Raw genomic sequence first — 26,789 nt, 5'->3', positions numbered from 1 at the left:
GTGTTTTATCATTGCCTTAAAAAGCCACTGGGATCCTAAAGCTGCAACAATTCATATGGAACAGACTTTCCTCCTGGAAGAAATGTTTAAAAGCTGCTGTGGTGAACACTTTTTAAAACACTTTTATTGATCAGTTGTGCCTCTTTATAACCTGTTATGCTGGATGAAATAGTTTGAAGGCAGCTGTTGTGCTTGAGTTTACCAGGATGAAGGCATTGGGAGTTTCCTTGAATGTTGTGTGGTTGAATGAGACAGCACTGACTTTGGAGCCAGATCTGTGTTTCCAGATGCGGTGTTTGATGGTTGTTCAAGCCTCTGCTGCTTTGCCTGGATGCTTCACCAGTGTTTGTGCTGTATTTATGTTCATGGATTCATACTCGACCGAGCTATGAGCTGGATGGTTCAGGGAATGTTGTTTGTGTGTCGTGTGATCAGACCTCAGCCATTATGCCCGTTCCCTTCTTTTTTGTGCTCCGACCAGACAAACAGGCTGGTGAGCTGGTGGTGCTCCCTCGTCTCTGGATGACTGTGTCCCTCTGAAGGGAGCCACGTCAACCTTTTTATTTAGTTTCCCTAATGATTCTAAGCCCAACGTTGTCTTACCTTGAGGCAGCAGTAGCTTCTTTATTTTGCTTATATATATATATAATCTAGCAAAATTCAAATTATTATGACGTTTGTTATTTAGCTTTCTATGATAATAGTATAACAAAACTAAAATAAATGCTAAACCTTTGTTTTTGTGAATGTGCAAACGCTACTTTCAATAATTTCCTTTATAGATCGGTCTGCCTTGTACTTGCTGTTTTATCCTTGACTGGTGTTCAGTTGTGTTCGGGGTCAAACCTTCACCAAGCAGAAAGAGCAGAGTGTCTGTGGAGTATGCAAAACCAAGGACAAGATCTTTTACCTCCTGAAGCACATGACTGTAAAGGCACTGTCACAAATGAAGGCATTCTTTCGGACTTTGGTGACCCATCCTATCTCTCCCAGCCAGTCTTGTCAAACCTGTTGCTGTTAACCCTTTTAGTACGACAATAGCCTGTTGCCGGCGACAGAAAGTAAACTAAAACTAATTTTACCGTAACTCCGAGAATCAACGTAATTCCAATGGATTCCGAACGCTACGCAGCGTCGCTTTCCAATGCCATGCGGCACTTTTCAGTCCATTACGGTAATGGTTATATTTTTTTAAACGGCGCTGAGCTTGTCTGTGGTGGAGGGGTGGAAGAGAGCCGAGCAGAAGCTGCAGCTATGCAAAGAAAACTGTTTGAGAAGATGTAAAATAGCTAGGTGACATTTAATTTCTCTAATCTCAAAAGCTTTGCTCAGGTTCATTTTCAGTTGTTTAGAAGATAAATAAGATGAAAATTGAAATACGTTTCTTTACTTTTTAGTTTTTACACACTGTTTTAAGCGTTTATAACATCTAATAATGACTAATACTTGCCATATTTTGAAAGTTACATTTCTCCTGAAAAAAGAAACAAAAGAATTTTGCCAAACGGACCTTTTTTGACATATCTTATTGATAAATAAGACAAAAAGGACCAGGCTGACTTTGATCATGACAGTACTAAAAGGGTTCATGGGAGGAGCCAGACATAGAGGCAGAATCAGGCAGTGTCAGAGTACAGACATAAAAACAGGAAACATCACAGCAAGGTAACTTTTGATAGCTATCAAAACTCTACGAGGATATTGTAAGTACATTTTCATACAAATCTCCAACAGTTAGCATAACGAAACAAAATCAAATGCTAAACATCTGTTTTGTGAATGTTCAAACGCTACTTTCAATCATTTTTATTTCCTTTTATAGATCGGTCTGCCTTGTACTTGTTGTTTTATCCTTGACTGGTTTTCAGTTGTGTTTACCATAAAACAGAATTTTATAATTCATTAAATAATTATAATTACATAATCTGTGTGCTAGTTTAGGAGATCCACAATCGTAGCCCTTCTCTTTTTTTAATATTCCATTCTCGACAGTGTAAAGTGATTAATTAGTATAAAGAGGATCTGGCAAGAGGTGACTTATTGTAAAGTCTTATTGACGTGGGCAGGAATGTTTTCCTGTTTCCGTCCTTGTGACAGCTTATGATTGTTCATTATACAATCAAAAGTTATTCATAATCATTTCCCAGCTGTGCAACTTCAAAGTTCAATTCCCGTTTGCAGCCTGAATGAGGAAGTTCATACAGTCAGTGATTGTAAGGTGTGCCTCTCTTTGTGCATTAGCAGGTTATATCTAAAACCATAAAATAATACATGTTGGTACTTGGCTGAAGAGTTTCTGAATCACTCCCTTGGTAATAAATGTAGAGTTGTGTTTGCAGCCATGTAGATGGTTTCTCATTTAGTTGCACTCAGTTTTAACTGCTGCCTATATACTGTAGTGGGAAAACACATTTTATTAAAGCTTTTGACAAATAATACGACACAATTAAATAAACATAATTAACCTGGAATTCTATAGCTTTTGGCTGCTTGTTAAAAGTTTATAATGGCAACCAATTTTGGAAAGTAACATCTGAATATATTTCTTTTTTTACAGTTCCAATGAAGCAAAGAAATGAATTTGTTGCCATCTTTTCAGTTTTCAATCCAAATCCCCCCAACAGAAACGCATCCTATAATACAGAGTATTATCAACAACAACCTCAAGAAGCTTAAAAAAATACTTAAGGGCACCAACATCGATGAACGTTACCCATGCAAAGAGTGCAATGACTATATCACCCCTCTGATTGCTGCTGTTGTAAATCACAACACGGATATTTTCACTTTTCTTTTGAAACAAGGTGTACACCCAGACTGGCCTTCTCAAACTGGCTATACACCTTTGCATCATGTCTCACTATCCAAAGCACCTCTTCTTTTTGTGGAGAAACTGCTTGAAGCAAAAGCAAATCCAGATGGATGCAATATACAGCCGTTAACACCATTGCAAGCTGCTGCCATCAATGACAGGGAGGATGTCTTGAAAATGCTCATTTCTGCTGGGGGACTGATCACATTGTTACCGGTGGTCACTGATCCTGAACATATTCACAATAAAAAGATATCTCAGGTGGTTCATGAGCTTGCATCAAAAGGGGATCGATTGTGTTCCAAAATCACATACTTTCTGGATATGGAAATTGCTCTTCATAGGGGATCACCTGAAGAACTGTTAAAAACCTCTGACAGTCGCATGCTGTTGGAGGATCCCCGAAACCATCTGACGATGATTGAAATACTTTTCAATGTAACTGGGCAAAATACAGAAAAATACCGTCAGTTGAGTGTTAACTGGCTGAAAGACACTGAAAATCGGAACTCCTACATTGCAGGTGCAGTCCGACGCTTTTCAAACATTGCCAAGGAACATGTAAAGTGTGTCATTGATACTTTACAAGCAGTATTCTGTACAATGGAAGATATACCAAATGAGCAAGCACTAGCTATAATCCCTCAACTACTGAAGCAGCTTTTAAAGAAGATACCTTATATATGTCAAGCTGTTCTGCAAACACTATATGTGATCACACAGAAAACAAAAGGAACAAATAGCTGGGATCCCAACTTCATTGAGAAGTTTTGCAAAACAGTTGCTCCTTTTGTAAAGGACCAACACTCCTCTGACATTAGAGTCTTTACATATGGCATATTTGCAAGTTTACTTTCAGTTAAACATGCAGCCACCATCTTTACCTCAGTGGGGATAACTTCAGTCCCTGAGAGCGTACTGACATTTGCAGATATTAAGATGGATCATAAGTTGAAAGAAGAGCTGAGACGACTGAAAAATCATTTCAGCAAACCAAACACGGAATGTGTGGACTATGCAGCCTTGCCTGGACCCAGTACAAAGAGGAAGAAGAAGAAGAAGAAGAAGAAGAAGGGAAAGTCAGAAAAGCAAGAAGAAACAAATGTTGAAGTGTGCACTTCCTTAACTGATCTAAAAGCAGCTCCTATTGAGGAGTCAACTTCAAATGTGAAGCCATTTCCCTTCAGCACCTCCACGTCTTCAAAAACACAGAACTGGCAAAAGACCAGCAAGAGGTGGAGAGATCAACTAGAGAAGCTTCTGCTCACTGATGAAAGTGAAAAAATCAGAATTGGGAGCATGACATATGTGAATGATGCAGAGTTCCGCATAGCGGTGGGCAGTAATGGTACTGAAGTCTTCTTGGGGCTGAGAGATGATGGCACTGAAGTTGCCATGAAGAGAATGACTAAATGCAACTATCAAGTGCTGAAGAATGAGGAAGGATTTCTACGACTTCCAGAGCTTGACCATCAATCTATTGTGCGATATGTTGATGTAGCGGAGGATCAGAACTTTGGATATCTTGGTCTTCAACTTTGTGAATCCACCCTGGAAGAATACATCAAAAATAAAGATGCTGACGATGATCTGATGAAGAAACTTGTCCGTCAAGTCCTCGAGAGTTTAAGGGTGCTTCACTGTCAAAATCCTCAAATTCTCCACCGGGATCTCAAGCCACAGAATGTTTTGATGGGTAAGTTCAAACAGGATGAAATAGTTAAATTCACTATTGTCTAAATTCAAAAAATAATATTCAAATCTTTGAATATCGTGCCTAATCTTTGGAGTGTGTCGACCTGATTTGTCCTGCAGATGTTCTGGAGAAGGCAAGACTGGCTGATTTTGGCATCAGTAGACGACTTGACGAAGGTCAAACTACTCATTATACAAGCAGTGCAGGAACAACATGCTGGAAGGCCAAGGAGACTTTAGAAGATGAAGGAGACATACCATACAAGTCAAGCACTGACATACAGGTTGGTTTAGCTCCTTTACAAACTTAGTGATGTTTTTAAAAAAAAAATTAAACTCCTTAATTGCTAAAAATGTTCTGTTAATTGTTTAGGTGGCAGGAATGCTCAGTTATTACATCCTCTCTGGAGGACACCATCCTTTTGGGGACAAATCCCGTAAATGTGAGGACAACATTTATGAAGGGAACTACACTTTGGACCATGTTCAAGATGTGGTGGCAAAGGATCTCATTGAGTGGATGATCGATAAAGAACCAAAGAATAGACCTCGAGTGGAAGAATGCTTGAGTCATCCCTTCTTCTGGATCCCTAAAAAGTAAAAGAGAAACGTTGATTGATGTGATTTTAGTTTTTCTGTGTGATGTCGTTGTCAGTCATTTGTTTGTTCTCCTACTTTGGTCCAGAGAGTTAAATATCTTTACATAATTTAGTCCAAATATCCATGATTCCCATAAAATGTATCCCAATGATTGGTGATTGTAGGACTTTTCATCGAGCCAGACATAAATTTACACTTTTGGTTCAGGATTCATACCTCATACAATTAGGCTTCATCCTCTGGGCACCATGCTTACTTCTAATATAGTTTAATAGCCATAAATGTCTTACTGATGGCAGCGTTAGAGGTCAAGTCAGGGGATTACCAGAGTCTGTATGAACAGAACTGTTCATGGTAGCCTAAACTCTGCTATAGTATCATCCATGACCAACTCAGACACAGTGGATGCCAGTCCTGAATAATTTTTTTTTTTTTCTTTTTTTTACTTTTAGCTTATTGTAGCTAACATGGTCATTGGTTTTGGAAGTAAACATAGTAAAGTAAACATTGGTGTAGGCAAACTAATGCTTGTAGCTTAAATCTCACTTTAAAAATTGTGAAGTTGTGTTTTCTAAGGATCAGTGATGCGTGCTGCTTCGGCATGTGGATGAATCCAAAGAATGCCAGACCTGTTTTACCTCAGGTTGCCAAAATATGATTATTCAACTGCCCCCAGTATCGTATAAGCATTTTGAGAAGTTCTGTTTATTTTACAATTCATATATCCTAAACAAAACATTTTTTCAGGAGAGTTGAATACCTGATAAAGATTGGCAACAGAAATGAGGTGGCAAAATGTCGAAATGCTGACCAGCAGGAACTTCTTTGTTCACTGGATAAATGTGCCACAGAAGGATCCTTCAAACAGTGGAGAGAAAAAGTAACTACAACATAACAAATGTAATTGTTGTATTCCTGAAATAAATGTATGAGTACATGATATGATGTCTGCTGGTGTTGCAGTTTCCCTCAGAGCTGGTCCAGAAGATGGATAAAAGGAACAAAGCCTACCCTGACAACACACTGGGATTACTGCGCCTCATACGGAACCTCCATGGGCACTAGTGAGTGAAAAGGGCCTTAAAATGTCCCTTAAAAAAATCTGTTCTTCATAATCCATAAACACTGACATGATATATATATACTTGCATAATTTTCTTCAGAGAGTTTTGTCTGTAAGTCTTTTTAAAATTAAAGAAAGTACATATTAACACACTGCTTGATGATAATATGTGCCTGTATTTACCCAACAGTGTTCAAATAAACAAGCCACATATTTACTTACAGTTAAATTCAGAAAGCAATATTATGGCACTAAATTTGAGAAAAAAATACAACAAAATGAAATATAACATTTTATTTTTATTTTCAGTGCAGAGGATGCCGGTAAAGTTGATGTCTTGACGATGTTTCCTGATCTCTTTGGATGTGTTTTCAAGTTTGCCAAGACCAAAGGGTGGAATTCAGTGACCCCCGTCAAAGAAATGTTTGAAGGAGAAGACATCAGCAGCAGCTTCACACGGCTGTCAATAAGCTCTGACGAGCATCTGGGTGTCCCTGTTCAAGAGTCTCAACCCAGGGCCTGGAAGTGACGCTTATATAAAAAAGCACTTTAAGCCTTCCGAGAGGGAAGAAACACAGACAATTTGGATGTTATACTTTTTAATCTTTGTGGTGTCTAGCCCCTGGCCCATCGGAAGAATTTAGCAAAAAGATTCCACAAAATGGAAGTCCAATAGGTATTGTTCACACCTGTCAGACTCATAATGGAAGGAAAAGCACAGCCGTTATTAATAACATTAGCAATGGCTGGTTTCCAGTAAGCCGTGACAGTGAGGCGGCATGCACAAGACCAGGACCCTGAAACTGAAGCAGCTAATTGGAATGCAGCCTTCATTCATTTTATTATTGTCTTTTTCTTAATGTGACATGTCAAAAGGTTTTCTGTGCAATAAACCTGAAAGGTTTTGCATGTGTATTATACACAGTAACTATTTTCCAAAAGGTGGCAGCTACAGTAAGTACATTATACAATCAGACTGTAGTACAATTTTAAGGGACCTTTTATTTTTATTATATATATATATATATATATATATATATATATATATATATATATATATATATATATATATATATATATATGTTATCTCTTTACTTGACCATTATCCTAATAAGGAACTATTCTACTTTGATTTTGTAATATTTTCTGATGGTTGTAGTTTCTAGTTAATTCACAGATGAAGGATTACACACATTGAAAATATCATGCCATTGATGACACTTCTACATTTGATTCTTTCTTTAGATTTTACTGTCATTTTTTTCTATCTTGTTACAATTTAAAATATTATATTCTTGTTGATTTCCATGACATAGTTAAATTATGTGGGTTCAAAACACAGCAAGGGAATGGATATAATGAACTTTTAAAATATCATATTCTATATTTTATTTCACAAACGGCCTCATCCCATTACTTGTTGCCGAAGCCTCTCAGAAGTTCTTCATTTCAGAACGATTATCAGAGGAACAAAGAGGTTGGCCCATATTGAATGTTGACTTCCAAGCCATGAAATATACATAAAGCATGGCCGACAATGCCAAGACATGTTTGTCGAACAAAAACTTGAACTCGTCTTTGCACTTCCTATTAAAAAAAACGCAGCTTGCAAGACCATGTCATTTAAAAAAGGATTTTTTTTGCCAGAGTCCTTTTTAATTTGTTTAACTGAACAAACTCAGAAGTCTAAAAGTGTGTCTGCTCATGTGAACGGTATTGCAAATTTAAAAAAACAAAACATAATGGAACATGCAAGCTTAGTTTACAACATGCTGATGACATGATTTTTTTTTTGAAGCAGATTGAATGTTTCTCTCAAAATGTACTATAACTAAGAGAACCAAAATAAATGTGTAAAACTATGATTGTCAGATGTTTCATCATGTTTCTGATTATAGCTCAACCAAGTTGAAGGTGAAGTCTCCTCTTTCAATTACTGTTTTAACTTGTTGCTGTGAATTACAATACAGTTATTTTGAGCCATTATCCATTTCAATAATCTTTCATTATTTTCAACACATATGTTAGTTTTTGCTATCACGCAGAGGGGAAAACGACATTGTAAACCCTCCGTTCAGTTACACAAACAATGACAGTAACTATTACGTCGTAGATGAACACTTGCTTCTCTCCACACAATTTGGATCAAGAGCTACAACATTTCAGACCAGAGTCCACTTCAACTTCAGCAACAGCAAGGTAACGAAGCTCATTATTTCTTCATATTTCCTTTATGCCAGGCATTTTGCAACTGTACATTAAGTAGACGGCACAGTCTTCTCAAGCAAAGTTACTGGAGGGAAGTAGGTAGAACACTTTCCTGCACTAAGCTAACATTAGTGTTACTAATATTACCAAAATATACGATTTGCACTTTAGGTTGTGATGTAAATAATTTGGCTCATATAGTTAATAAATGGCATGCGTTTCGTGTAACTTGTAAATTAAAGAGTTAAATTCTGGGTTTCACCCTGAAAGAGGAAGTTCAGAGTCTAAAACAGTCAGTGAGTGTAAGGTGTTGCTCTCTCTGTGCAATAGCAGGTCAAATCTAAAAACATGAAATAATACATATTGGTACTTGGCTGAAGGGTTTCTGAATCACTCCCTTGGTGATAAATGTCTCCCTCTGATGTGAAGTTGTGTTTGCAGCCATGTAGATGCACTTCACATTTAGTTTCACTCAGTTTTAATTGTTCATCATCTCTACCTGACTAGATACAATGGTGGAAAAACAAATTTCGTTCAAGCTTCTGATAGCACTGACAAATCACACTACAAAATTAAATTCATAAAGTAACATTATGGCACTAAATTTGATTAAAAAATACAACAAAATGAAATATAACATATTTTTTTTGGTATTCAGTCTCAAGGAAACCGAGAAAAATGATGTCTTGACGATGTTTCCTGATCTCTTTGGATGTGTTTTCAAGTTTGCCAAGACCAAAGGGTGGAATTCAGTGACCCCCGTCAAAGAAATGTTTGAAGGAGAAGACATCAGCAGCAGCTTCACACGGCTGTCAATAAGCTCTGACGAGCATCTGTTCAAGAGTCTCAACCCAGGGACTGGAAGTGAAGTTTAAATCAAAAAGGCTGAAGGGCTTTAAGCATTCAGAGAGGGAAAAACACCTCGGATGTTATACTTTTTTAATCGTTGTGGCGTCTAGCCCATGGCCCATAGGAAGAATTTAGCAAAAAGACCACACAGAAAAGACTTATAATAGAAGGAAAAGTACAAGTGTTATTAATAACATTAGCAATGGCTTGTTTTAAGGAGATGCTTTCACCGTGTCCGATTTTCTCTCCTGTCTCTGTCAGCAAAGCAGTTTAAAAAGGCCTTTGCAGATTAAAGTACACTGAGGGTGGACGTCGTGGTTGATTGTCAAGGTCTTCAACAAATCCGATCTTTTGTTTGACAAGCTGGGTTGATTCGTTGACGTGCAGAGCCTGCGAAATGACGTGGATTGGTGGATGATAGAAAATGCATGGCCCGCCACTGGTTTCCAGTGTGACAGTGAGGCGGCATGCTCAATACCAGGACCCTGAAACTGAAGCAGCTAGGAAAAGTACAAGTGTTATTAATAACAGCTAAATGGTATGCAGCCATCTCACTTGTATTATTTTGTCATTTTAAGGGTCCTTTTCTTTTTATATTATATATGTTATCTCTTTACTTGACCATTATCTTTATAAGGAACTATTCTACTACTATTCTACATAATCTTGACTATAGTTAACAGTAATGAATCTATTCATCTCAGATTGTGCAGTCCCTCACAAACTGGGTGAAGCGCATGCCTTTTGCGTTCTCATTGTTTGTCACCACTGTAAATTTGTAAACACTTTTATTACAAGTCTTTTTACTTTCTTTTTTTGGGGGGGCATATTGAATATTCTCAAAATATATTGCAAATTTAAACTTGATGAGCCCAATAAACATGTTAATATCTTTATATCATATATTAGTAATATATGGTGGTAAGATGTGTCTTCGGTCAGTCAGTATAGTTTACCCCATCTCAATGCACACAACGTATGCACATCTTTTACCATAATACAAGGTAAATATGAATCATTAAAATGTCGGACTTATTTTGATCCCGAATAAATACATTTGTTTTCAATAACTTCGTGCTTTTATTGTGAAGGAAATATTCTTCAATTGAGCAATTCACGTTTGATTATTCTTATTCCTCTTTAGGACCGCTAATGTTTAGCTTTACTTCCGGGTAGTGCAGGCTATCCAGTGCTTCTTTAAAACGGTGTTACTTGTAAAAGCAGAAGTGCTCCAAACTCGTTTTCATCCTCCATGATTTTATTTCCAACGCAATACCGGAAGAGCAATCGTGTTGAAATGTCTCACCCACGCGACTTGACAGCAGAGGCAAAAGAAGGAAAGAAAGTGACGTTGCAGGATAAACAAACGGAGCTTGTGCGGAGGCAGAGAGGACGACCTGCAATATGACATCTGTGTCTGAATCCTCTGGACCAACACAGTCCTCTAAGCGGAGCGAGAGTGACTGGCAGGGGCTCGTCAGCGAGGTGAGTGGAGGAAGAACACCGAGAGCAGCTGTTGCAGAGACGGACTGATTGTACGGGTCGCTGCCGTGTCCATACGGAGCGAGCATCGGTGTCGTGGCTTAACAGACTCGATGGGCTGCTTAACGACACACAGAAGACCCTTTACGTTCGTCTCTCGCTACAGACTGATAGTGAGCTCGCGCCGCGTGCTATTCTGTCAGGTGTGTGTGTGTGTGTGTGTGTGTGTGTGTGTGTGTGTGTGTGTGTGTGTGTGTGTGTGTGTGTGTGTGTGTGTGTGTGTGTGTGTGTGCGTGCGTGTGTGTGTGTGTCACAGACCAAACGAACAATCTATTCAGTGAGAAAATAACTGTCTGCTTCTTTCGTCATTAGTTGCAGCTTTACATAAGAAATGAGGTACAGTGGAGCCACAGCCCGTACTACACATCGTACTACACACCTTACTACACACCTTACTACACTACCTCTGCACATGCAGCTCTGCAGCTGCTATTTGATTTGGTTATAGGCCGGTGTGTGAGAGCTATCAGGGTTCACTCCGTTCCCTCTGCCATGTCTTATCTACACGTTAAACACTTGGCTCCAGTGTGTGTGTTTTTCCACCCCGTAGGTACTGTCCGGGTATCAGTGAAGTAATTGGACCAACTCCATCTGGGCCTGTTTGAAAGAACAAAGCCAAGAAGGGATGATAGATGGATTTGACATAGAGGGGAAAGACCTGCGGTCCCTTGTAAACAACACAGCTAGATGACTGACGGTGAGCTGTATCCACATCAAGGTCTCTCATAAGACCACCGCTCTGTGTTCTCTGCTCCTCGTAGTTCCTGGTGTGCAAGCGCAAGCTGGAGAGTAAGAAGGAGGCCCTGCTCATCCTGTCCAAGGAGCTGGACACCTGTCAGCAGGAGAGAGACCAGTACAAGCTGATGGCCAACCAGCTGAGGGAGCGCCACCAGGGACTGAAGGAGAAGTACAGGGAACTCATTGTGAGTGGTTCAAACTATCAAGGACGTGTTGATTTGTCCGTGTGCAGACATGACTGACTGGTTTATTGGGACTCTATGACTGAGCAGTCGGATCATTGAATATTTTGATTATTTACCCCCTTTCACATTTCAGGACGGTGACCCCTCTTTGCCTCCAGAAAAACGCAATCAAGTAAGTCGTGATTGATTTAAAAAAACTTTATTTCTGCCACTGCATCATGTATTTTCCTACATTATATTGCAGTGTACATGTTGTGTCGTGGTTGAATCAAACTGCTCTCTCAGTTTTTGTTACGTTGATTTAGTGAGGTGAGGATAACCTCTGGCACATGACTTCACATCAAATACAGGTCACATGCTCACGCGGCTTGCAGACCTCTTATATGACATGTCAACAGTAAGAACACGCCCTGTCCTCCAGATTATCACAGTTTGGATGAACTTTAAGGTGCTGGTGTCTTGTAGGAGTCCTGGGACTCTGCCTGGTGGGGCTCCAAGGACACTGTGGCAACCAGAATGTAAGAGTTGGCTGCTGAACGGCGTTATAAAAAGGAGTCTTGCTGATGAGAGGGCAAACAGCGGTATTGTGAAAAGGATAATGCTGACATGCACACTAGATCACTTTTTATAGAGAGTAGGTAATGTGATTCTTGGACATCGGTTGTATTTTTGTTCTGATTGTGATTATTTAGAATTCTATAGTCTTTTTGATAACTTTATTGAGCCTTTGTTGCATGTGATTGATGGTACACAAACCAGTCAAACGTTGTTCATGAAAACAGTTGACAGCCGAGTCGGCGTGTATTCCTGTGTGTATGTTTCCTCGAGCTGAAGAAGAAAGATGTGCAGTGCTATCAAAAGGCTTTTATTGTTGGACCTGGACCTTCTCCATTCTGGATCAAGTGGCCGTTCACCAGCTGTTTTGCAATAAATGACCTTCTTCTTTTTCTTCTTCTTCTTCTTCACATTACCCTCAGGTGAACCTGGCTCAGATGTTGAGAGACTCGAGGGAACGAGCAAAACAGCTCGTCGAGGAGGTGAAGGAGCTGACTCAGAGACTCACGGAGGCCCATGGGGACAACAAGGTGAGGTTAGCTGGAGTGTACATGAACTTGGCGCCCGTACGGCGTGACCCCTCCTCCCTCAGTCCAGGGAGTGAGGGATAGATGTGTTTGAGAGAAACGCTGAGTTTCTATTTATTTATTTTTTTCTCCTGCAGCTCCTGAGGATGACCATTACTCGACAGAGGCTGGGGGATGAGGAGGTGGGGGCGCGCCATTTCCCCGCCCATGAACGGGAGGATCTCGTTCACCAGCTTGAGAGAGCAGGGCTACAGGTGGATACCGTCCCTTTTATTTCACCTCACCAGAAATTCAAAAGCAGCTCTAATGTAGATGATCTCGCGTCATATTCCAACATGTACAATGTATTTACAGCTGCATATGATCTCAGGTGAATTGTCAGCTTTTTCAAACATATGTTTATTTTTGGGCTCAGCCTGTCAGAAACAAAGACAAAGGGCTTGTTTGACACCCAATAATTCGCCTGACTGGGACTTTTTAAGTGGCCTTGCCACCCAGGAACACGTAGTTAATAAGATCACTTGCATGGGAAGCAGACAGATTTATTAGTAGTTTAGATATTTTTGAACGTTTTTTTTAAATGGGCTGTTGAGGTATTCCCAAACAAGGCATCTAACTTCGACCTGCTTTGGTGGAGCCGCCCACTCGGTGGAACGTGGTTTCACATTGCGGAGCTCCGAAATTGCTGAAAAGAGTCTCTGCACTCTCAGCAAAAACAAAGCTTTGGACAAATATTTGTTGCCTTGCTGCGTCTTTCCAGATGGAGGAGATGCAGCACAACATGAAGGCTCTGACGGACGAGCTGCAGGACGTGAAGGCGGAGCGCAGTGCGTTCAGGGAGAAGGCCTACCGACTCAACGTGGAGCTCAACCATGTCTTGGGGAACCGCGAGGCACGCATCATTGATGTGGATGCCCTCTGCATGGAGAACAGGCGAGTGGGACACAGAAGCAAATACAGAGTACACATAACTTCCTCCAATGGTCAGATTGTTACAAGTTCATTCCTCTTCTAGTTTTCTCAATCTTCTCTCCCCTTTTTCCTCCTTCTGATGCTTTACTGGTTGTAAACACATCTTTCATGAAAAGTCATACTTTTAGGGGAATGTAGGCTAAACAAATGATCTGGTTAAAGCAGAACATTGCAAACACATACAAGTCAAGATATTATAGTGATTAAACCAATAACCCCAAAATGTAGATTGACTATTATTTAAGATGATCATGGGGGATGGTTTACACTAATAGCATAACATTGTTATATTTATATGTACAGACACATACATATGATTATTTTCAGGTTAAATTGGTTAGAGTCTGGTATGTCGTGCATGTAATCTGCACTTTATCACTCTTGTTATATGTGCTTTGGCTCTCCTGCTTTATTATTTTGATCGTTGTTACTTTAGGTATTTGCATGAGCGTTTCAGCCAACTACAAGAGGAGGTGAACCTGCTGAAATCCAACATCATGAAGTACAAGGTGCAGATGGAACCCCTCTGATTTTGGGGCTTTATGAATCTTGAACAATTCACTTGACTTCACTAAATTTGTATTCCCATCCGTATGCACTAAAAAGCAAAACTTTCATTTGAATTGTTAATCGAGCACGGCATGGTGCGCTTCATTATCTTGTTTTCCCCCCTCCCCACAGACGGCCCTTGAGAGGAGGAAAAACCCCAGCGCATATGGGAAATCAAACAGCAGTCCCCTCACTGGAGTTCTCTCAGCCAAACAAGGTGAAACCACAAACTGTTCGGCTCACTTTGAAACTCAAACATGAATATAAACCGGAGCAGCTAATCTGGAAAGTGTTGAAGGCCAGTAAAATGTTGGCGCGAGTAGTACTTTTTGACCAGATAAACTCTTCAACTGATTCTTTCTTCAGTATAACAAATCAGTTTCTTAAAAGCCCCTCGGTTTCTTGCCGCGTTCTCAGTGCATTATTTAATAACCCATTTTTTCGCCGATGCTTCAAGCCACCGCTCGGACTCCAGCTGGGCTACTAATTGTATTCTGAGTGGTAGAGAGCACCACTGGCAGGGAAATGAGCCTGCCAAGATGACTGACAGTTGCTGGCAGAAGCAGCGCAGTGGGCTCCGGAGTTAAAGATAGGAGAGTGTCACTAGTAGACAGCTGTTTCTAACTCTCCATCTCTGCCTTGCTCTTGTCATGCTGTTTCCCCCCCTGTCTCATGTTAAATCACCCTCTCTTTTTATATATATATATATATATGCATCCTTTAAGGGTTGTGAAAGTTTTATCAGTGACTTATTGGCAGGTTGTAGAAAAGTACCTCACATTATTGTCAATGGCGTCATTGGCACAAACAAATGCTTTCTCACTCCTTTTTGTTCTCTCCGTCTCCTTTCATCCCTGTTTTTCCTCCCCCTCTCTTTTTTTAGTCCAGGAGATGCTCCTGGAAGAGCGGGGCTGCAGCCTGCCAGCCACGCCGCAGTCCATCTCTGACCTCAAGTCGCTGGCCACGGCTCTGCTGGAGACCATCCATGAGAAGAACCTGGTCATCCAGCACCAGAGGCACACCAACAGGTATTGAAATGCTCCGTTACAGTGATGTCAAAGGAGCCTTCGCCTGCTTCTCCGCTGACTGCAAGGACGTCTTCATCCTCCTGAATCACAAGCAGAATGTTTGCATACCTGTTCTGAAAATCCTCCTCCACCTCCAAGGCAAACACTGAACTGTGACGCAGACACACACATACACACACACACACTGTTTAAGTAACCTGATCTATTGTTTTCGGTGTGCAGGATCCTTGGAAACAGAGTAGCAGATTTGGAAAGGAAGCTGAAGACGTTGGAGGTTTCTGGACTCTGGAGTCTTCCAGGTGGGTCTCGAGACAAAAGTTTCTTAAGCTGTATCACGTTACAGCTTACTTACTGAAGTCCTGACATCATTTGAATCAGACATCAAACACAATCCATAACAAATACAGAGTAATAAACAGTCACATGTATCGCGAGAGAATATGAACACGAACAACTGATGCTATCTATTTTCAATGTATTCGTTCATGGCACAGTCATTTGTCATGGGTATAAAATGATGGGTTTTTGTGTAAAATAATCATTTTGCAATGACATACATTCATTTTGAAGGTTTCTGAGCAATCCAGCAAGTCAAAGAGGATATGCAATAGAGCAAAGAGGGTGAAACTTACAGCTGCTCTTTGTTGCTATAAAGCGGTTGCATATGACCTGAACCGTTCTGTACCTCACTGTGAGGTAAGAGCATCCTCTCTTGGGAAGCGTATCTGCATATGCTTTGACCAGGTTGGAAATCGAAACTGTACCACACCATTAGCAAACATGACCGTGTGACTATGGGCGTGTTTGTGCATTTTAACCAGGTTAACCAGTTTCAGTCTCATTTCTGTCCCTTTTCGTTGTTGAAAGAAATGTTTTCTAACTTTAATCCCCTCGTGCGTTGCATTTGAATCTCTTTTTTATACTTTATATTTATTACATTATTATAAACATTTTCTCTCATTGTTCTCGCTAGCGAACTGGTTTGAACTGATTCTTTTGTCGTGTTCTGTACCTAAATACATTATTGAGGTTTTATGTTGATAACACTGTGTCTTTCTCTCTCTCTCTTCTCTGGCTGCGTCTCAGGCTTGACCTACCACGTATCTGTGGGAATTGGGAGTATGTATTCCTTCTGCCCCACTTAGCCCATCCATGCCCTCCTCTCTGTCACGCCAGGACAAATCTGGGCAGACGCCCAGAAAGCAAGTCACCTCATGCCCACCGTTTACAATGTGTTTACTCCATTGACCGCCCGCTCATGTGGCTGTTCATGATACCATTTACTGGAGCCGGCTGTATGAGTATCAAACCCTGATCCTTTTGGTCTAGTGGATCCGTCTGATGTTTCACATTCAAGGGAGAAAAAAAAGAGATAATTTTTCAATGTTGGTGTTGGGAATGTTTGAAGGCAGGAGAGACTTTGTTAATGTAGCGCACTGCTTTCTTCTGGGTTCATTTCAAAATGTGCTCAGATTCTCTCTGCCAAGATTTTTGAGTCATAAATCATTTGAGACTAAGACTGAAAGCTGTCATAGCGTAGAGAAGTGTATGACTGTGTAGTCAGGGATAAGAGAACGAGAAGGGATCAACAGACCAAGTAGTTTTTTGGGGAATTGGGGTCAACCCAATACAGTGTTTTTAGGATATGAGAGGGGAAATGAATTGCGAAATATACTCTCAATACTGCATATATACTTTTTAATATTCTTGGCAGAGAGTGGAGAAAAGATCCTGCAAAATGTAATTTAATGTTTCCTTAAAGTGCAGCTGTATCCATGCTCTATGAAGTAAACCCAGGCTTATAAATTACATATTGTAACACGCACTATATTCATAGCAGCCCTTACATTTTGCTAAACCATCTGCTCGCCGTTCCCCACCGAATAAAAAAAAATCCTCCTCAGTGCAGCAAAACAAAAATGTCACCAACCAAATGTAAACTGTATCAAAATCCATTTGCAATCTGAAAAGAATGTCCAAATGCAACCGAGACACAAGACGGGTCCGCCGAGTAAATAGTTCCCTGCTTTTCCCACTGGAGGGAGATGTTGTGCCGTGTATGGACCAAATTGAGAGGCGGAGGGACTGCGTCTGGATGGAGGTGCCCTGTCATGAGACCGTCATTCTCACCGCCATAAAACTGACAAGCATCCATTACTGAAAATGATTGCCCACATTACAAACACATTTAGGGGAATGTGCCGTTATTAGGGAATTTGTAGGCGAGGGCCCAGAGTGCCTGACGACCACGCTGTCCACCACAGTTAGGGAGACAGAAATATATAGAGAGAGAGATGTGCGCGTCTGTGGCCTTGATGTGATATGAAGTTGGGCTGATGGATATTAAAGGCAAACAGGATAGGATGGAGGGCCTTGGCTGCCTATCTGAGGCCCGGAGAACACTAGAGGTGACTACGTTGTCTCCGGATGAGCGCGAGACAAAAACAATAACGGTGACATCGATGCAGTGAGTCAGATAAAAATGTGATTGATAGATCCCCATCAGTCCTCCAGTCCCCCCCACCCACCCACCCCTCCCCTCCCATGGTGAATGAGTGCGAGGTGAAACGTAACGCAGCAAGTGAAAGCCTGTCAGTGTGCATCAGCTATTGACAAAAGAAAACTGAGGTGGATACAAAATGCATCCATACAGCTCTGTTTTGGTCCAGAGACAGACTGTTTCCAGTCAAGAAAAAGGCATTTCCTTGTCACTCTCGAGCGAGACAGCACTGCATCTCAGCGGAGAGTTTAACCATGTGACTGTTTGACAGATATCTCTCTTTTTTCTCTCCTTATTTGTGATATAGGGAATATGATCTGGTATATTGGAGTATCATATAGTTTAGAAGAGTCTATCATTGCTGGGTGGGTGTGACGAGGCGACGGATCGATGGCCGGACATGCAGCTGGCATGTAAGGTTTAAAGGAAGTTGCTGGCGCCTCCTCCCGAGGGCTGCCGGGCTCCTGGAGACACTGATGTGCTCAGTAACCAACGCGCCTTATAATTGGCTTTCAAAGGCAGTGTGCAGAACTCCTCTCAGGCCCACTTTCAAAACGTGAAGACACTTAGTTGCAGGAGTAGTTATCGGAGCTGCGTGATGAGACGCTGGTTCTATTGTAAGATACGTCCAAAACTAAACAATCGATCAGTTTCTTTACAAAATGAACACAACCGTAAACGACGCTAGAGTTTTGTTAGGTGTAATGCATATCAATATATCTTAAGATCACAGACATGCCAATGGTCACGATCAATGGTGTGGAGATGTTTCTTAACTGACATTGATTGGTTGATATCTCGGTTTGTATCGGCTCGTGGGCAGTCACTCAAATGTCGTGAGTGGCTGTTTTGAAATACTAATTTTCTGATTGTTGAGTAAGAGGAACAAGGCCACAAGTCTACTTCCACACTGCGAGCGATACGTCAAACTAAATGCGACCGTTAGCATGCTAACATGCTCACAGTGGCAATTTCCGTTTCGCATCATAGCCATAAACGCAACTTACAGCTGAGCCTGATGGGAACGTCGTTGGTTTTCACGGTAATTTGGTCATAAACTAAAGTACGAGAGAAATTTTAAATGTGGACCTGAGATCAGCAAATTTATTATAATTCACTCTTCTGGTGCATGAATGTTTGCGCCAAATTCCACAGCAGTCCATCCAATAGTCGTTGAGACATTTCAATCAAAACCATCTGACATAAGGATCAAAACCACTGTCTCAAGAAAAGCAACTTTTAGACAATCGGCAACTTTATAGCTACTCCTGACGCCCCCAGTTGGTATCTAGAAGCCTCAGGATCCAAACAGCACCCACCCAATGCTATCACTCACTGTTCCCCCATCAGTGTCAGCACTGAGCATCCACAACAATATGGCCTGCATTCATAACAATATGGTCTCCGTTCGCCATTCATGATTCTCACGCATCGTGTCACCCAGTCATCCATTTTCTCATTCTTCTGTTTGTTTTTGTGCCTCACACTCGACTGGTCAGAGAAACAGGCCTATTCAGGGGGTTTCTGCGGTTTCTGTGGAGGCATAGGCTGATGTGCTGACACTTACAGGCGGTGTGTGTATTCACTGTTAGGACTGTTTTGTGTGTGTATTCGTGATGTCTGGTTTATAGTGCAGATTCTCCTATGAGTAGCATATGGTGTCAGCCTAAGAGGCGTGCAGCCATCACTAATGAAGACAGATGACAGGGAACCTGAAGCCACTTCCTGTGAGCAATGCAATGCCTACGTGCATGTATGTTTGTACGCACACCACGGCAGCATACATGCAGCTCCATCCAACCTTCACATGCCCACAACTCTTCACACTTTGTCTTTTTGCTGTGATTTGGATGTGACAGTAACGGGGAGTGTTTTCTACCTTGATTGGGGTCTAACAGGGAACCGAGACAACGTCACACTGAGTGAAAATCTTCAACCGGAGCTTCATCCGACGCGCGTCACATCTCAGCCCAACATGCAGCCCAGTGTGAAGCCACCCAAAGGTGAGCGTGCAATTGTGTGTCACTGGTTTCTCCAGCCGTTGATAAGAGAACCCGCAGCCAACGGCATAAACACTGTAATTAGCCACCTTGTGCTAAACACTCCTTGCTATCTCCCACGTTTAACCCAAGTCCTTTCCCGTCTCGCCTCCACTCCTCTCGGCTTCTCATTGGTGCAAGCTGCCCAAATGCCATGGCATTTTGGAAATGTGAAGCAAATTCTCGCCCGCTGACATTCAGAAACTTCTGCCGTGTTCCCTTTGAAAGGGGATGGGAGACGGGGGGGGGGGGGGGGGGGCATAAATATGGATGCCAGTTCAAGTAATGTTGCTTTCTTCCTGGCTGTTTTTGTGTGTGTGAGTGTGTGAAAAGGTGGCTGGGACTATATGTGCAGTCTTTAACCTTTTTGCCCGCACATCCACAAATGTGGGTCAGTAATCCCCAAAGTGAGAACATATTTGGGTGAAGAAGCAGAACTAAGCTGTTGCCATCGCCAAGATGCGGGGCGTCACACTTGTCTTGCGTCCCCTTGTCTGGGGGCACTGCTGCTATATTTAGCCTGTTGCCATGGAAGCACTTCATTCACATAAGTAATTGAAATAACTTTCTACATTGACACAGTGGCCCAAAAGAGGAAAGCTTTCCTTGTGTTTGCTACATAAAATGTTTTTTTTTTTTTTTTTATTATTTGTACGTGATACATCTTTTGTTACTGACTACCATTGTTTTGTGTTTTATATGCTTCTTTTGCTCCTTTTAAAATACATTTCAAACTTGAGTTCTTTTTTTGGTAATATTATAATTATACGTAATTACGACACACATTTTTACAATCACATTTTTACAAAAGGTGAGACATTTCAGCTTTTTTTTCTGTTTCACATAATTGCAAATCAAATAAAGTCATACTTTCATACGTGGGTCAGACAAAAACAGCTATAAAAAAATGTCGTCTTTGGCACTCTAAAATTGTGACGGGGATCTGCAAACTATTTTCTGACAAGTCTTAGACTCAATGATTTATCGATTAATCAAAAAAGTAGAAGTAAATGTAACAGAAGGTATTGTGGTTGTTGTTATTGGCAGCTCTAGTTTTTGGTCGCTGATCATGCTGATGTTGCCAGAAAACACAACTCACAGGCCTTCCGAGGAACAGAATAGGGGCAAAAGTACTAGTTTTCTGGTGCATCTATGGCCTCCAATCAAGTGAGTAATTAAAATGACCAGTTGTCTCATCTTCCCTCTCCCAGTTGTGTCAGACGACAGAAGTTCACATGAATCATCGTGGGAATGCCACACTGCTGGCAGCGACCTTGGCACAGATGGCGTCAGCAGGGAAGACGCACCTGCACTGCTCGACAGCCTGGAGCCTCGAGTGGGGGTGGAGACGAATGGGATTGACAGAGGAGGGGGAGAAATCACGACCCGGACGGAAGATGGAGCCGTCTTAGAGCTGGAGGAGGGCCAGAGTCCGGTGGAAGAGGCCGGGCGTGAGGTGGAGGGAGTTGAGGATGAAGAACTGGGCTCCACGGTGGAGGAAGGAGAAGAGGCAGCTTTGGCACTGGGTGTCGCGTCCACTGAATCAGACCTTGCATGGCCTCCAAATGAGCAAGACTCTGTAGATCATTCACAGATGGGCCATCAGCCCTGCAAATCCCAGGACGACGGGTCGAATCACACGCCTGAACACGTCGAAGCCCCACTATCCATTCCAGAGAACCAGTCCACAGAGGTGTCTAATGCGGGAGGGTGGGGCGTCGTCGAACTGCAGAGGGACACTTGTCGTAGTGATAACCTTGGCATGATCTGACGTCACTGGACGCCTTTTAAATCCTTGTCCTTGTCATTCTTGCTGATAATTGCATTAATTGTCCCTAGTTACATTCTCACAGCGTGGCCACCCGCTCGCAAGCTCCCCGTTCCACCTCGCAGCTCTGTTTCAGTCAATACAAACAGGGAGAAAACACTTTTTCAGCCACCGCTGACGGAGCCGGAGGTGCACTTTGTATCTAGACAGGCTTGTTGCGGCGCAGGAACAGGCAATCTTGAAATCAATGGAGTTGCAAACTCTCTGCCCTACAGGAAGAATTTAGCTAGGAAAATAACAGATATGGCAGCCTCAACTCCCGTGCCCCGTATTCCCTTCTTCCTTTCCCCTGCGATAAGATAATCCCAATTGTTTGCTTTCTTCTTCGTCCTAGGGGATGCCAATAAACCGAGTGCTGCATTTCGTCGTTGCTCTCGTAGGTGGTCCAAAAACTTAAAATGAATGTGTTGTAAATATGTGTAAATGAATAGTATTCATATTCAATATTCTATTTATGTATGTTCATTTGTATGGGTGAATGTTACGGATCAGTCAGTTTTTATTTTTCCTGAATTATCGTAATATTTGGATGAGGCTGCATGTGCCTTATATGTGGAAATGCTGTATTTATTCATATTTATTGATATAAATGCTTAACTCCGCAATATGACCTATCTCGAAGTTGATCTTTTCCTACCCATGCAGTCACACAACAAAACCTATCAGATTTGTCTTGTGCAGTCCTACCTAAGGGGAGTTGTACCTTAGGCTGTAAAGCAAAAGTAATGGAGTTTGATTTAAGTAATAGATAAATGGTGAAACAGCTTTACAAGTTATATAGATGAAATAGTTAGCTGGAAGTCATTTACATGGTTGAAATAGTGAGCTAAAAAGTAGTCTTGTGAATAAATGGTTAAAATAACTCAAATCAATGGCTAGAAATACATTTTTAAAAATGCAAACTTGACCAGAAAGACCTCAACATTGACCGCTGAAGCGTATGATCGTAACAATATCCACTTTAATTAACTTCATAACATTGTCAATGAAGGGGTGTTGAGTTCATGTGCTGGATGTTGGAAAACCTCGACATTGAAAGTTTTTGATTGCTATTTGTATCAGCTCCCTTCTTTAAGCTAGAAACCACACAAGGAGGAATTCAATCTGATTGAAACTTCCACTCTGACACAGAGGCTGACTTTGTGAACTTGGTGTAATATTTGTTTGAGCTTTCACACACAGATGAGGTTTGTTTGATAGTAATGTTCTGAACCATAAAATGAGCCCATATCCGCAGAAAATCTCTCTGACTAATTTCTTTCAGTGTTCACAAGGTTGGTCTCTCATTAATTCTAAATGCAGCAGTCTCAGTCTTTTGATTGTTTTACAGATTAGAGCAGCTTAACTTGATTCTCTTCTTTCCAGCCTTAGGAGAGAATTGTTCCAGCATCGCAAATGAAAATCATGAAAAATATTCAAATTCTATTTTAATTGAATTAATGTATCAATTTCTGGAAAGATATTTGTTGTATCCGCCACCGTTTGGGGTTTTGTTCATGTCCAAAGAAAGTTGTTCTTTTACATAAATATGCCAACACTCGCACAAAGTGTCTCAGTGTGACGGTACAACTTGAAAGTTATAGACGTCGAACGTCTTCCAGCGCTGAAAAACGGATGCACAGGCACACCCATTTTGTCTCGCAGCCAAAGACCACAACCCACTGTGTCTTGAGAGTCAGTGGTGAGGCCTTTTCTTCCTGCATGCAGGTGACAGCTGGCCTCTCCAGGAAAACACGGTGTCAAAGCCAGAATCCATGAACTGCTTATTCTGCAGAAAGCCACTTGCTATTTTTAATCTCTGACACGAAATAGAGGCGAAGAGAGAGAAAGAGAGAGAAAGAATTCAAGCTCTGGAGCTACAGTGGTGTGTACCCAGTGTCGGCCCGGTGCCAGGCAGCTGATTTGGCACACTGCAGCGAGCCTTCTTTTTCCCAATGAGTTTAAGTTTATCAACCAGATGGAGTCTGAACTAATAGAATTGTAAGATGATACCAGCTTGCTTTGGGTTTTCCATAAAGTTGTTGACCTTTCTTTTTTTCATGCATATACAAGTCTTTAATAAATGATTGATCTTTGCTGTAAAAGAAGAAAGAACACTCGAGTGAGATGCATTTCCTTACCACATCTTCCCTGAATTGGAGTCCCAGTTCAAGGTGGGACATGGGTGAGGGTTGTTATTTTGTCTGTCCCGCGTTCCTTAAACATTCGCCACGAGGTGAAACGTTTCCTTTCGAGGCTCTCTCACTATGTCACTGACGAACACTGTGATGAAACATGTCAGCACAAATCAACAGATCCCATCTGTGTTGTACATGTGTTGGCCGATGCATAAAAGTAAATTACAGTACAGAAATGCCAAAGATATATTTGAGGTCTTTTATTTAGTGTTACCACTCCATTGTTTGTCCACCTGAGAGCTCTGACTGCAAACTGTCCCACTCAGAACATGTTGTGGCTACGATTCTCAAAACTGTATATGCGTATGTTTTGTGGTTAATCTACCGATAATGGATTTCTTGAATACTTTAATATCGAGATCGGTATTTTTCGCCACTATTTCTGCATTGGTTATTTTATACCAGGAAACCCCGACATTTCTAGGTGAGTTTAATAATGTCAGACAGCACGTATAATGATTTTAAGCTCTTATGAATGCATTGCAAGTTTCTCATCACACAGAGATTCAGGCTGCCTCCCCGGACCGCGGAGAGCAAAAGAGAATTGTTGAGAGCTGTTGAAGCCAATCATCACCACTACAGATAAAATGCGGCTACAGTACCAGACAGCTAGCCCATGCCAAAAGCTAATCTTAGCCCTTTAACTGTGACGGCGACATCCCCCACTAGAAGGCAGGTTTTTTTTTTTAAAAGAAGTGCATTGTGAAGTGCTTTGATTGGCCCCATGCTGCTTCGATCACTCCGGTGTGTGTTTGCCCCTCTGTGTTTGTGCTTCAAAGAGAGATCAAAGGAGGAATCATTTGTATGTGTGTGCATGTCCTTTTGACTTGTGTAGCTTTCTGCCTACCCATGTTTTAGATGTTCAGATGGGTTGTACCATATTATATATACCACTCATCGTATCACAGTATCAACCCCCCCCTCCAGTTATCTTCCCCTGGAGTCTGGATACTGGGAGAGACCAGCCGGGTCACAGCAATGCTCACTGGCTCTAATAAGTGTGACCAGGGAGGTTTTGACATCCCATCATCTCTGGGTCCTCCAAAGGTTTGAGGGATAGGGGTGGACAGGGGCATGTGGAGCCAGCAGTTTCCAGGCCAACCACTCAGCAGGGTTAATTACTATACCAACAGGATGCCCCTTCCAGTGATGGTCAGTGCCCTTGTGATCCGCGCTTCATTCACTCACCTTGCTTCTTTTTTTTACGCTTACCTGAGTTATATCATGTGGTGCCTCTGAGACGCTGAGCCCTGCAGGACTTGCTCCCCGAGTGATTTGAGGAGTGTAACTTTCTGCTCTGTTGCTGACAATGCTGTTATTATCTGAGATAATAGAGGAAGGAGGAGGAGAAAAAAAACCAGGCAAAATATGTCAATCATCTTTCTCCCACTTGTTTCATGTGGAGATAATAATTCTAATGTATCAGAGACACGATATGCATAACTGCATCATTTGCTCGGTTTGCATTTTCATATGGACTCACTATCTCTGCAATTACCGTGTGGATTTTCTCATCACTTTGGCTGTCAAATTTGAATACGGTTTCATCGGTTGATAGGTAAATTGTGTCTCCACTTTATGAAGGCTATGTAGATGCAGTCCTGAGGTACAAACAGTGATGTTGTCCTCCCATACAGGCATTGTATACCTTGAAAGATTTGGGTTGTTAATTTATTTTTTACATCTGAAAGAAATAGTTCAATATTGACAGAAATAAACAAATTGTATTTATTTTCCTTATTTAGATAAGTAGATTAATATCACTCTTGTATTGGTTTGCTAAATATATGAAACTACAGCCAGGTAGCTTTGCATAAACCCTGAACGTGGCAGTAGTCAACATTAGACATTGTTTGGCTGCAGCATGGAGTCCAAAACAAATTTCCTCATGAGCTAAAATAAAGTATTAAGGTCAAAAATAGAAGTGTAGAAAAAAACTGTTTGCCAATTGACGCTGGGTGGGACAATTTCTTTACAGGGTGTGACTTCCTGGAGTCTCATCATCACAGGTATGAGGGTGTATACATATTCTCATCAAACAGCAAGACGGCATATACTATTCGCAAAAATGTCAAACTATTAAAGCGACATCAAACTGTCATGTGTTGAAAAGTCATTTAAATTACAGAAAGATTAAAAATACACTGGATCAGCCCTCATATCAATGTAGAAGTTTCTTTGATCACAGGATACTTACTGCCATGCCGCTGCCTGTTCTTTGTCCATTGTGACCTACCTCAATAGTTTACAGATTACAGAAAACTAAAACTAATTGCAACAAAAACAACATGGCTCTGAAGGCCCTGCTGGAAAGCAAGGCCGGCAAAGTCGCGGGATGTTGGAGGAGTGTGAGCTTGTGGACGGCCGATAAGCAGAAAGGCCACGCCTGGGGTCAGCACGTAGCCACGGCGTACAGTTGGATCTCCATTAAGATAGGAGATGGTGGGCCAGTGTGATAAGAGCTGACAGGACCTGATGTGATATCAGGGATGGGGCAACAGCTGCAGATGCTACCGTCCACTTACCAGCAAGGGAATCAGGGTGGGACCAAACATATTCTGGGCATTGGTATAGTGAGGTAGTCCCTAATTATCGGTCTGTGGTTGTTTTGTGCCTCTTTGTACTCGTCTTGAGTGTCGGTTGTGGTCCTTTGGTCGCTTTAGTTGACACTCAGGTTCTGTATTTGAATGAAATATTACTGTACAGCCATGACATTAATGCAAAAAATGGGTTGGCAGTTACTCAATATTGACTGATCAGGATAAAAAAAATGATCAAGACATTCCTACTTTTTACTGAGCTCTGACTTTTCAACCATAGTCAGTCCCAACAGCAGCGTGGGCCCAGGGGCCCTCTGAACCCTCGGACTCTGGGCCTATGAGGGTTCAGTGATCCATTCATGCTCCAATATTGTCTGAAACA

At 41.5% G+C, this 26,789-nt stretch overlaps 1 protein-coding gene across 2 annotated transcripts; it reads left to right on the top strand.

Moving 5' to 3' along the window:
* The first annotated feature begins 10,463 nt into the window (after positions 1-10,463).
* On the top strand, positions 10,464-22,872 carry ccdc149a (coiled-coil domain containing 149a). 2 transcript variants are annotated; one of them, XM_068588130.1, is made up of 13 exons: positions 10,464-10,712; positions 11,531-11,692; positions 11,826-11,864; positions 12,670-12,777; positions 12,912-13,028; positions 13,535-13,707; positions 14,183-14,255; positions 14,428-14,512; positions 15,179-15,323; positions 15,546-15,622; positions 16,410-16,442; positions 19,722-19,826; positions 21,074-22,872. In XM_068588130.1, the coding sequence occupies exons 1-13, from the start codon at positions 10,632-10,634 to the stop codon at positions 21,631-21,633; spliced, it is 1,758 nt and encodes a 585-aa protein (XP_068444231.1). In that variant the 5' UTR covers positions 10,464-10,631; the 3' UTR covers positions 21,634-22,872. The 2 variants fall into 2 exon arrangements, with proteins under 2 accessions (XP_068444231.1, XP_068444232.1); XM_068588131.1 differs by lacking the exon at positions 16,410-16,442.
* Positions 22,873-26,789: the final 3,917 nt, after the last annotated feature.

This window comes from Clinocottus analis, unplaced genomic scaffold (assembly GCF_023055335.1).
Source record: "Clinocottus analis isolate CAN_PGR_092001 unplaced genomic scaffold, fCliAna1.0.p SCAF_21, whole genome shotgun sequence".
In the NCBI taxonomy this organism is placed as follows: domain Eukaryota; kingdom Metazoa; phylum Chordata; class Actinopteri; order Perciformes; family Cottidae; genus Clinocottus; species Clinocottus analis.
The sequence above is the reverse complement of the archived record's forward strand: the minus strand, read 5'-3'. Positions and strand labels throughout refer to the sequence as shown.